This window comes from Hyperolius riggenbachi, chromosome 9, assembly GCF_040937935.1.
Source record: "Hyperolius riggenbachi isolate aHypRig1 chromosome 9, aHypRig1.pri, whole genome shotgun sequence".
NCBI lineage: Eukaryota > Metazoa > Chordata > Amphibia > Anura > Hyperoliidae > Hyperolius > Hyperolius riggenbachi.
The window spans coordinates 35,509,903-35,522,646 of record NC_090654.1 but is presented as its reverse complement, the minus strand read 5'-3'; the positions used below and the strand labels follow the sequence as shown (position 1 = coordinate 35,522,646).

The 12,744-nt window shown below is 47.5% G+C and overlaps 1 protein-coding gene across 2 annotated transcripts in view; it reads left to right on the top strand.

Annotated features, from left to right (window-relative positions):
- Positions 1 to 12,744, top strand: part of LOC137531551 (uncharacterized) — a 40,709-nt gene that overhangs the window by 5,106 nt on the left and 22,859 nt on the right. Inside the window, exon 1 of one of the 2 annotated variants that reach the window (XM_068251471.1) lies at positions 9,974 to 10,085. The exons of the other annotated variant lie outside the window; for it this stretch is intronic. Within the exon in view, the coding sequence (XP_068107572.1) occupies positions 10,020 to 10,085 (66 nt within the window). The 5' untranslated portion in view covers positions 9,974 to 10,019. Of the gene's footprint in view, positions 1 to 9,973; positions 10,086 to 12,744 lie in introns of those variants that run through there. 2 annotated transcript variants of the gene reach the window in all.

The following is a 12,744-nucleotide window of genomic DNA, read 5'->3' as shown; positions in this document are numbered from 1 at the left end:
GGGACCCCTGTGGTATCATTAGGGCATTTTCAAACTGCCTAACTGGCAGTCCTTACCTCAGAATGTTCTGAAACTTCCTCAGAACCAGCACCGGGGCTCATGCTACACTTCCCCCACGTTTGGCGAAGCTGCCATCTCAGGAACCCCAGAAATATGACAGATCTGGGAAGTTATGGATTATGCCATGAGACTGAGGTTGTGTTCTAGCTGCTAACAGCTGACTTTCCTTTGATCTTTACTAGGGAGCAAAGTGTCAAGACCTCCCGTGGATTCGTAGCCTGCTTGGCTGCACCTAGGGATCCTTTGGTTAATTAACATCTCCATGAGATCAGCTAAGTGTCACCTGGTTCCCAGAACCAAAAGGGCAATTGTGCCTTCCACAGGGAATATGTCCAAGCTAATTAACACCTTCCCCCCAGGCTGTCACTTCAGCTAAGACAGATCCCCCAGCTGTTCCTAGGCATAGGGATACTACACGTCAAATCTTGGTTCTATTGATCTGAGGCGCAATCGATGCAGGAATCGAGTGCGATCGTTCTTTTCTTCACGGGCGGTTCCAGGACGCGCCTGCGTCCCCGCAACCGTCCGTGACAGAGGCACCTACTCTTTAAAGGACAACTGTAGTGAGAGGTATTTGGAGGTTGCCATTTTTATTTAATTTTAAACAATACCAGTTGCCTGGCTAACCTGTTGATCCTTTGCCTTCAATACATTTAGTCATAGACCCTAAACAAGCATGCAGCAGATCAGGTGTTTCTGACATTATTGTCAATATGACAGCATTAGCTGCATGCTTGTTTCTGGTGTGATTCAGCCACTACTGCAGCCAAATAGACCAGCAGGGCTGCCAGGCAACTGGTATTGTTTAAAAGGAAATAAATATGGCAGCCTCCACATATCTCTCGCTACAGGTGTCCTTTAAAGTGCCTTCTATATAGATTTTCCTCAAAATGGCTCCATTTATAGCTGCTGCTTTAGAGTGATCACATAACTTTAGGGCCCATTAAAACTTGAGCGTTTTGCCAGCGATTTTGGCAAAACGCTCAAACGCTAGCGCTTTTCAAATCGCTAGGGTAATTAACGTCTATGGGCCCATTCTCATTTGGGCGATTTGCGCTAATCGCCGCAAATCGCCCCAAATCGCTAAATGCAAACACGTAGCCTGCACCATTTTCAGGCGATTTCCCGTTGATTGCATTTTAGTACTATAGAAGCGCAAAACGCGATCGCTAAAAAATCGCCAGGTGTGAAAGGTGATTTTTTTGGGGGCGTTAATCGCCAAAAACCGCCAGAGCAAAACGCTAGCAAGATCGCTAGCATTTTGCGATCAGCAATTGTGAATGGGCCTTCACTCCCCACATCCAAAACCTTAACAAAGTCCTGCAACTTCCACCTTCATAACATCTACAAGATTCGCCCTTTCCTGACCTCTGTCACCACTTAACTCCGCATCCATGCCCTCATAATTTCCCGCCTTGACTACTGCAATGCCCTGCTGTCTGGTCTCCCTATGACCCGAATAGCCCCACTGCAGTCCATCATGAATGCGGCAGCCAGAATTCTCCACTCCTCCCATCGCTCCACCACGGCGGATCCCCTCCGTGAATCCCTCCACTGACTTCCTATCCAGTCCAGAATCAGATTCAAGATACTGTGTCTGACCTACAAATCTGTCCACAAAACCTGTCCAACCTACATTTCCGATCTTACTCAGAGGTACACAGCTAGCCGCTCACTCCGCTACTCCAATGAACTTCGCCTGACCGCCCCCGCATCACCCAGTCCCATGCAGGCTTCCAGGACTTCACAAGATCTGCTCCAACACTATGGAACTCCCTACCTCCACCCATTAGGGCAGCCCCCTCCTTCAACACCTTCAAGAAGGCCCTCAAAACTCACCTTTTCACTCTGGCCTACCACCCCTCACAAGTGCTCTAAACCCACAGCTGAACTCTAGTCCCCTACCTTTCGTATCCTTACCTCTCCCTCTAGATTGTAAGCCTTTGGGCAGGGTCCTCCTTCTTTTGTGTCCTACCTGATCATGCACCTCCATTACTGTGAACCCATGCTATGGATCTGAGTGAACCTAACTTGCCTAATCTCCATGCTCCTCTCCAGTGACTGACTAAGCATTACCTTGTACTCATACTGTGCTGTGTAATCTGGTCTTTCTTGTATTCCAGTATTATCATTTTGCTGTATGTCACCCCTAAATATTGTCTGTAACCTTAACTAATGTCCAGCGCTGCGTAATATGTTGGCGCTTTATAAATAAATAATAAATATAGCAATCTTCATGCTATGTAAAGTGAGGCGCTATGTAAAGTGAGAGCACATTGTGTAATGCCCGTGATGTAACAAACACAGAACATTTATATCGCGATTTTATCCTGGCGGACTCAAATCGCCAGAGCTGCAGCCACTAGGACGCGCTTTATAGGCAGTAGCAGTGTTAGGGAGACTTGCCAAAGGCAAGTGAATAGGTGCTGGCTTACTGAACAGGCAGAGCTGAGATTCGAACCCAGGTCTCCTGTGTCAGAGGCAGAGCCCTTAAAAGGAAGGTTCAAGCAAAATTAAAAAAATGAGTTTCACTTACCTGGGGCTTCTACCATCCCCATGCAGCCATCCTGCGCCCTCGTAGTCACTCACTGCTGCTCCAGTCCCCCGCTGGCAGCTTGCCGACCTCGGAGGTCGGCGGGACGCATTGCGTACATTTTTACACATTCCCGCTAGTGCAGGAGCATTAACACATATATTTTTATGCGTTACTGGTTCAATGCGTACGCATTGAACCAGTAATGCGTAAAAATGTATGTGTTAATGTTCCTGCACTAGCAGGAATGCGTAAAAATGTATGCAATGCGTCCCGCCGACCTCCGAGGTCGGCAAGCTGCCAGTGGGGGACTGGAGCAGCAGTGAGTGACTACAAGGGCCCAGGATGGCTGCTTGGGGCTGGTAGAAGCCCCAGGTAAGTGAAACTCATTTTTTTATTTTGCTTGGACATTCCCTTTAACCATTACACTATCCAGCCACTAGTAGTGCAGGATTAGGCATACAATACGCTTTATAAATACAATAAATATAGTGTGGACTTACCTTCAGTGTTTCTTAAACCGTGTCCCATTTATAGTGGCCTCCTTATAATGTTCCCTTCTTGTGACTAGCAATAGTATCATGGGGAGTGGTATCTGCCATGCGCTCTGCTCCCGACGCTGAACAGTTGGTCCCCCCCATGGAGACATATCTGAGCACGGCCACTCAGACTTGACATGTTGCGTTCCTCTGCTGCCCTGAACCACCACGTGTCAGCACTGGACAAGCGTGTTGTTACTACCTACCCAATTTGGCTGCATTTAAATTGCACCCGAATTCCTCTGGTGGGCGGCAGACGCCAGAACTGCCTGGTAAGACACCCCATCTGAAAGAGGCCTCACCCATGCCATTTTTTTAATTGCTCTATTTTATTACTTTAAATATGAAAATAAATATGGGATGAATAATGCTTATTTTACTTGACAAAAGCATAGCTTGGCCCTGTATTATCTGTTTACACCTGTTTACATGCATTTCTCAAGGCCTGGGCACATGACTGCAGCTGATTTCAGCAAAGCATCTCAGTGTGTACCTTTGGAGAGATGTCTGCTATACTTCTGGAGAGATGTTTTGCCTATGCCATGTGAACCACAAGCAATTCTCAGTATGATATTATCGTACTTGGCAAATAAATGTGATTCTGATTCTGCTTCCACCTGTCTGTGCCATTCCCCGCTAGTGGATCCTATGACTGGATCCCAGTTGCCCAGGTCCATGCACTTGCTTCTGTGAACTGAGCATGTGCAAACGATGGCAAGCACTTGTACTCAATGAGCATGCCCAGAAGACACCAATGAGGGCACTTATGGTCCAAGATCAGAAGATGCCGGACCAAGCTTATGAGGGGCGAGCGTTGTAAAAACAGAACAGGAGATTTGGGATCAGCCGGCTCCACCATAGGCCGTAATAGGCTATTACGGCTATAGTGGCGCTCAGTGAGTGATTTGGCCACCGTCAAAAGATGGAGCACAAATTACTATAAAAACACTGTAATTTGGACGCCAGCAATCGCTGGAAGCCGAATTACATCTTTTCCCCACCATCCATGGAGTCCTGGAGGGGGAATAGTAATTAGTGCTGCTGGGACTTGTGCAGGAGCAGGGAACAATTTAATGGCTTTACCCTGCACCCAAATCTCTCAGCGGCTGATTCGCATGTATGCTATTAGGAGGGGACCCTGGCACGTAGGTAGGAATGCAACAAGTCAGTATATTTGGTTTGCAACTTTTTAGATCAGTTCGGGTGTGACTTAAAGGAAACATCAGGCAAAAAAAGGTAAAATCAGCTTTACTCACCTGGGACGCAGTACGCCGCGGACAACGTGACCATGATTGACAGCGGCGCTTCACGCAGGCGCAGTAAGGACGACCTCGAGGTTGGCCTGAACAGCGTGCGGGGAGCCTGGGCGAGCGATTTCATTACAGCGTAGGTAGAGTTGGGCGCAGCCGCCACCACCATAGGCTGTAATAGGAATCACAGCTATAGCAGCGCACACAGAGTAACTCCGGCACCGTCAGCTGGAAGCCGAATTATTTCATTCCCACCATCCATGGCGGCCTGGATCCTGTGCCCAAGTCTCCCGGCGCTGATTTTATATGTATCCAGCCTGGGACGGCGACGCAGAGCGAAGCGATCAGCATGGGACAGTCGGCTGCAAGGGGCTGGAGAAATCCCCAGGTGAGTAAAGCTGATTTTACCTTTTTTTGACTGATGTTTCCCTTAAAGAGAAACCATAACACAGAATTGAACTTCATCCCAATCAGTAGCTAATACCCCCTTTTCCATGAGAATTCTTTCCCTTTTATCAAATGGATCATCGGGTGGGGGGGGGGGGGGGGTGCGTCAAACATGCGAAAATGTTAGTGAATGCTGAAAAAATGCGGAGTTTACCGCTGGCAGGAATTTAGCGGTAAAATTTTGCAGGACTTTTGCCTCTTTGAGAATAGAGCCCATTGTGGTGAAACACACACTGAGGAACAGCAGCATCGCAGGTCCCTGGAGAGACATCACAAGGTCCCGATAGGCCTGGTGCACACCAGAGGAGTTTTTCTGAGCGTTTTGAGTTTTTAAATCTGCTGCTAATGTTATCCTATGTGTCTGTGCACACTGGAGCAATGAGGTTTTGTAAAAAACCCCATAGCATTACATTGGGAAGAGCTTTTGAAACCTCTAAAAGCTCTTCCCAATGTAATGCTATGGGGTTTTTTACAAAACCTCATTGCTCCAGTGTGCACAGACACATAGGATAAAATTAGCAGCAGATTTAAAAACTCAAAACGCTCAGAAAAACTCCTCTGGTGTGCACCAGGCCATAATGTAAGTTGCAGGCAGCCTCCACTGTGTCCCTCTGTGCCACCTTCTCCCCCTCTGTCATCCTGTGCCTCTTTCTGTCCCCCCATTGTGCCTCCATTGTGCCTCCGTCTGTCCCCCGTGCCAACCTGCCCCGTGTGTCCTTCTGTCCCCCTTTGCCGCTTTGCCCCTGTACCTCCCTCTGTCCCCCTGTGCCTCCTTCTGTGCCTATTTTGGCCCCCATACCTCATTCTGTTCCATTGTGCCTCCTCCTGTCCTGCTACCTCTGCCCCCCCTTTGCATCCCTCTGTCTTACTGTGCCTCCTTCTGTCCCCCTTTTGCGCCTCCTTCAGTCGCCCTGTGCCTTCTTCTGTCCCCCTTTGTGACTCCTCCTGGCCCTCGCGTCTCCTTCTGTCCCCCATGCCTCCTTCTGTCCTTTTGTGGTACCTTTGCCCCCCAGTGTATCCCTCTGTCCCACTGTCCTAGGCTCTTTTTGTCCCTCTTTATGCCTCCCTCTGTTCTTCCAGCACTCACCCAGTCTAGTGTGTAAATGCAGAATATAGCACAGCAGAACCTGTGCTCTCACCTCCCACGCCGGAGTCCAGTGCTGCTGCGATCGGCAGGTTGTTTGCATCTCAGGGACTCTTTGTATTAAAGGGACTCCGAGCTCAACAAAAAATGCAAAATAGTACTCACCTGGGGCTTTCTTCAGCCCAGTGCTGGTCGGGAGGTCCCACGACAGCGTCCTGGCTCCTCTCCTAGTCCCCGCTCCGGAATGGCTGACCGGCGGCAGCCTGAGCGACACTCGGCCGAGTGTCGGGCTTCTTCTTCCGCGTATGATGCGGCTGACGTCACACGCCGTTGCATGCGCACTTTAGTACGGCGCATGCGCACTTTAATCGCGCATGCGCAGTACTTTCACGCCGGCTGCCGTGATGACGCAAGGCGGCCGGCGTGTGACGTCAGCCGCGTCATACACGGAAGAAGAAGCCAGACACTCGGCCGAGTGTCGCCCAGGCTGCCGCCGGTCAGCCATTCCGGAGCGGAGACTAGGAGAGGAGCCAGGACGCCGTCGTGGGACCTCCCGACCAGCACTGGGCTGGAGAAAGCCCCGGGTGAGTACAATTTTCATTTTTAAGATGAGCTCGGAGTCCCTTTAAAGGATACCCGAGGTGAGAGTTAAATGCAGGGTGCCATATGTATTTCCTTGTAAACAATGCCAATTGCCTGAAAGCCCTGTTGATCTTCTGGCTTAAAAGGAACCTAAACTGAGAAGGATGTGGATTTTTCCTTTTAAAATTATACCAGTTGCATGACTCTCCTACTGGTCCTGTGTCTCTAATACTTTCAGCCACAGCCCCTCAACAAGCATGCAGATCAGGTGCTCTGACTGAAGTCAGACTGGATTAGCTGTATGTTTGTTTCAGGTCTATGATTCAGCCACTACTGCAGTCAGAGATCAGCAGGACTGCCAGGCAACTGGTATTGTTTAAAAGGAAACATCCATATCCCTCTCAGTTTAGGTTCCCTTTAAGTAGTGTCTGAGTCAAAACCCTTGAACTAGAATATGGCTAATCCATTAAATTAAACCCAAGTAGTAGAAGTAGGCAAAAACATTACTGTATAGTATTAGATAAAAAAAGGCACTAAGGAAGTCTAGTGAATATACCCCTGTATGTTGTCTACGGGGCAGGAGCATGGTAGGACATCAGACTGGTTGGATGTTTTGCCAAAGTTTTAATTTTTCTGCAAAAAAAAGTTCAAATACATTTCTCAACGTTTGCCAACTTCCTTTGTAATGTGCCTCTTATAGGCAAATCCTGTGCCTGACACCGTCACAAACTGTGTTGGCACTATCACTCAAGGACTGACAGCACATTCAGCTGGCAGTATAGGTCACACGGTGATGATGTCAGCTGATGTCATCTGCTTGTAGTGCATACAAGTTGTACATAGCAAGGTTGTCCAGCACATGCCTTTTTTTGTATTTAGGAGAAAAAAACTCATCAGGTTATGATTGCAGTAATGCAAGGGTCCCTGCTCTCTGTGGAAGCTGAGTGCAGTGAGCTGTTGCCCGTATGCTGGCAGTGAATGCCCCTGCGATGTCTTTGTAAAGGGAACTAGGCACTCCAACCATTTCCGTAGAAGCAGGATAAAGTTGCACAGGGATATTTGGCACGGGGGTTGGCATATAATGGGAGTTTTATCTGGTTGGGTAGCACACAATATGAGTGTTGGGGGGAAGGGGATGTAACTGGGCGGGGGAAGGGCTGGAGTGACCCTGGACACTGGGGTCCATTCATCCCCCAGAACAGAGGCATCCTGTGTGGAAGAGAGGATGCTGTCAGGTATCCGGTATCAGTGGGCTGGCAGGATTCCCCCTGCATTGTCCACCTGGGAACATAATCCAGAGAGGTGGGGGACCGAGCTTGGCCCAAAGGTGGAGAGGGGGATGAGAACAAGCCAGCAGACCCACATGATGCCACTCCTTCCACCAAATAGCCACTTCTAATAATAAATAAAAGCCCAAATTTAAAATGTTCTTTTTCTACTTTCCAGTCAAGGCAATAAAATTACTGAAGAATGCGCCGCTTCGAACAGAACAATGCTTGCGGTTCGATCCATACTTTCTGCTGAAATCTATCAACTATGAGTCTGGCATGTATAGCATCGATCACTATCCAATCTAATTCTAGTCAGTTAGAAATCGGTCGGCTTGGCAAATTGGGCCACAATCCACCTGAGTATGGACAACTTAACAATTACTGAAGATTCTGATGCAGTCAAAATGAAGCATATGTGTGTGAGAGGTGTGGTGAGTAAAGGTGGCCATACATCAGGCAACTTGGCAGCAATTCCACCATCCAATTCGATTATAATCAAATCGGATGAAAATTGTCGCCGCCAAGAGCATGCCCGATCAATTTCGGGCTGAAATTGGTTGCATGTATCGATCTGACATGCTGGAAAATCTTGCATCAACATGTTCAATCAGCTGCGCTGAGGTAACGGCATGTGATATCGGGACAAGCGGCGAATGTGACGGAACACTTAGCGCTGTCCCCGTAGTGTTTTATGTGTTCTGATTCTGAACATCATCCCAATCAGTAGCCGATACCCCCCTCCTTTTCCAGAAGACATCTCTACCTTTTCTCAAAGAGATCATGATCATCAGGAACATTTGTATGGCTGATATTGTGGTGAAACCCCTCCCACAGTGTGATGTCATGACCATGGTCCTGACAGTTTGCTGTGTGTGAACCTCTTGCATTGTGGGAAATAATGGCTTTTTCCAACTGCCAAGCAAGCAATATCTCCCTCTGTGCATAGAACTCTCAGTAACAAACATTCTTGCAGAGATCACCTGGCAGCAGTAAATATGTCACCAACCATAAAAAAAATACAGAATGTAAATCGAGGGTGAGGAAAGATTTTAAAATGACTAGATGATTTGTAAATTAATATTGCAAAAAAAAAGAAAAGCATTTTTTATGAATTACGTTATTTTTACTACACCTAATCTGCATGCTTGTTCAGGGTCTATAAGTAAAAGTATAAAGCTATGTACACAAGGTGAAATTTAATCATTTGTAACGGTAGATGAACGACTCTTTATTCCGATATCGTGTATAAAGAACGAGGGACGACGGTTACAAATACCTCATCAACAAATGGCGCAGGCATTTTGAAAGACTTTCCTGTCAGATCATGAAAGGCAGAGGATCAGCAGGACAGCCAGGCAATCTGCATTGTTTAAAAGGAAATAAGTAGGACAGCCTCCGTATCCCTCTCATTTCAGGTCCCTCTCACGCTGGAACGTTTTCATTGCGTTTTTATTACCCTTTTTTACCGCAGGGTAATACTAAATCAATGAAAATCAATGGGGCATTTTCGATTGGATGCAGCAGAAGCATCCAATCTGACACAACGGCAACAGCACGTTATTGGCGAACATCCGCGGTGACGTGCAGTGACCGGAAGTCATGAAAGTCAATAGCACTGCAGATATTTGATACTGTTCCGTGTTGTGGCGTGCATGTGCAGAAGCGTCATTTTTTCAATACACCTCTGTGCAATTCGTATTTCCACCACAGGAAATGAGCGCAAGAGAACCTCACTTCAGATTTAAAATTAAGGCTCATTAGGTAGACAGGCAATTACAAAGACTTTTTTTTAGCGTTGCAGTGGAATGCGATCGTCCGATCGCACCACAAACAAAACGCTGGTCAATAGTGTGAAACCGGCCTCGGGTGTCCTTTAAAATAGTTTATTGTTGTATTTAACCTCATTACTACATATATTAGGAGAAAAAAGTCAATAATGTTTGGGAACCAACTTGCTCAATATTTATGTTTCTACATGTTTTCACAAAACCAGTCAAATTAATTGCAAACAAACATACAAAAAAAATCTTCTTGTGAGAAATTGGATAAAAACGTTTGTGTAATAGGCATAATCTGTAGGACAGCAGTCTCCGATGTCCCATACTCTATAGACTGAGTAATGTCACCTGAGTCAGCCCCCACCTGTGTACCTGCCACTCATCTGAGGCTCCGCCCCTCTGCTTGTTCTTCACCTGAGCAAAGTCAGCTGCCCCAGATCTCTGTTTGCCAGCGCAGGTACCAGGGGCCACCGACATGTCCGCAGAGGAAAAGACCCCAGATCCCTGGCCACCCAGAGTGCAGCTGAAGACCCCACCCTATGTGAGTACCTGTCTATAACATATATAACAGCTAGTGGATGAGGAGTACAGCAGAAGTGAAGGAGATGGCTCTGGCAACTAATTAGATGGATGAAAGTCAGCCGCCGACCTCACAATCTGATTACGCAGTTGCTTTATTTGGGGATCTGTCCAAACTAATCCTAAAATCCTGAGATGGAAGATTGGCATCTGATCACAGAAAGATCTGATCACTGAAACAGATACCAGAGATTATTGTTATTAAATATTATTACTATTATTATTATGTCATCTGCAGCACTTTACTGAGTGCATAGTCATATCACTGACTGTACTCATAGGAACTCACAATCCAATCCTACCATGGTCATCTGTCCCTAGCATATTATTATTTGTATTTATTTTTATATATAATATTGACATATTCTGCTGAACTTTAGAGTACCTAGTCATGTCACTAACTATCCTCAGAAAAGATCACAATCTAATCCCAGCCAGGTTACCCTCTGCAAGGAGTTTGTATGTTCTCCCTGTGTCTGCGTGGGTGTCCTCTGGGCACTCTGGTTTCCTCCCACATCCCAAAAACATATAGGCTTCCCCTAAATTGGCCCTAGACTATGATACATCCACTACACGCTACATACGACTATGGCAGGGACTAGATTGTGAGCCCCTCTGAGGGACAGTTAGTGACAAGATAATATACTCTGTACAGCGCTGCGTAATATGTCAGCGTTATATAAACACTGAACATTTACAAACACAGAACATTTATATTGCGCTTTTCTCCTGGAGGACTCAAAGCACCAGAGCTGCAGCCACTAGAACGCGCTCTATAGGCAGTGGCAGTGTTAAGGAGTCTTGCCCAAGGTCTCCTACTGAATAGGTGCTGGCTTACTGAACAGGCAGAGCCTGTGTCAGAGGCAGAGCCCTTAACCATTACTCTATCCAGCCACTTATAAATGCTTAAATAAATAATCCCTACCATAGCCATAGTCCTACTGTATTATTAATATGTATTTATATAGCACTGACATCTTCTGCAGCACTTTACAGAGTACATAGTCATGTCACTGACTGTCCTCAGATAAGCTCACAATCGATTCCTGCCATAGTCATAGTCCGTACCATATTATTATGATGTATTTATATAGCACTGACATCTGCTGCAGCATTTCACAGAGTACATAGTCAGGTCACTGACTGTCCTACCTTCCTTATAGATACAGAACTTTCTTCTGCTGTTGCCCATTGATACATCTATACAGCATTGTGGACTAACCGTGTCACCTACAGGATCGAGTTAGTTTCTGGCAGGCAACACAAATTTAGCCCAAATTGTGTGTGTACGCACCTTAAGTGTGTGGGTCAACAGCCTGTATATAATAATATCCGATTACTGAATTGTCTAGCTTTCCTGCCCAACCACTGGTGAAGGGAAATAGAGTAAACCAAGCCCTCCTATATTTATGAGACTGCACAGTGTATTTGCACAGAAGTAAAGGTGTGTGCACCTTCAACTTATGTCGCCTGTTGCTGGGCAGGAAGTACATCACTGCCGTTTCCCGTCTGTCTGTGCCACGACGCTCCGTCATTTACAGTACGCGCGTCGCCCATAGACATGCATTACCCCAAGCTTCATGCGTTAAGCGGGGTGCTTGCGGTAATACGCTGCAGCCCTGGCATCTGATTGAATACTTCCAGCGCACCGCAATGGACCGCAATTAGTGTGAAAGTCTCCATAGACTTCCAGCGCTTAAAGAGACACTGAAGCGAGACTAAATCTCGCTTCAGCTCTCATACATAGCAGGGGCATGTGTGCCCCTGCTAAAACGCCGCTATCCCGCGGCTGAACGAGGGTCCCTGACCCCCCCCAACCCACCCCCCGCAAACCTTGGTCGCAGATTTTGCTTCCTGGAGGCAAGGGCTAATGGCTGCAGCCCTGCCTCCCAGCGCGTCTATCAGACTCGCATCGCCACCTCTCCCCCGCCCCTCTCAGTGAAGGAAGACTGAGAGGGGCGGGGGAGAGGCGGAGATACGCGCTGACAGACACGCGTGGGGCAGGGCTGCGGCGGTTAGCCCTGCCCCAATGCGGAAGCGCTTCCCCGCATTACGGAGGGGATTTGGGGGGACAGGGACCCCCGTTAAGCCGCGGGATAGCAGCGTTTTAGCAGGGGCAAGAGGGATATGGAGGCTGCTGTATGTATTTCCTTATACCAGTTGCCTGGCTGTCCTGATGATCCTCTGCCTGTAATACTTTTAGCCATAGACCCTGAACAAGCATGCAGCAGATCAGGTGTTTCTGACAAGAATCTGACAAGATTCCTTGCATGCTTGTTTCAGGTGTGTGATTCAGACACTATTATTTACTTACCGTCAGCGTCTTCCGCAGCGCTATACTGCCTTCTCTCTTAACAGTCCCTCAGTGAGGCTCACAATATAATCCCTACCATAGTCATATGCATGCCCGGATTTACATCCCAGGAGCCTATAGGGACCGATGTCCTGGCACCCTAGACTCCGCCCTCCATGAACCTACAAACCCTCACTGCACTGCACCACAAGTGTGCTGGCTGTCCCAGCTGTCACGTCTCCTTTAGGCCCGGTTCACATTAGCGGTTGTTTGCCAAACGGACCGGATGACCTGACCGGATCTGGACCGGATCCGGATCGGAACCGTA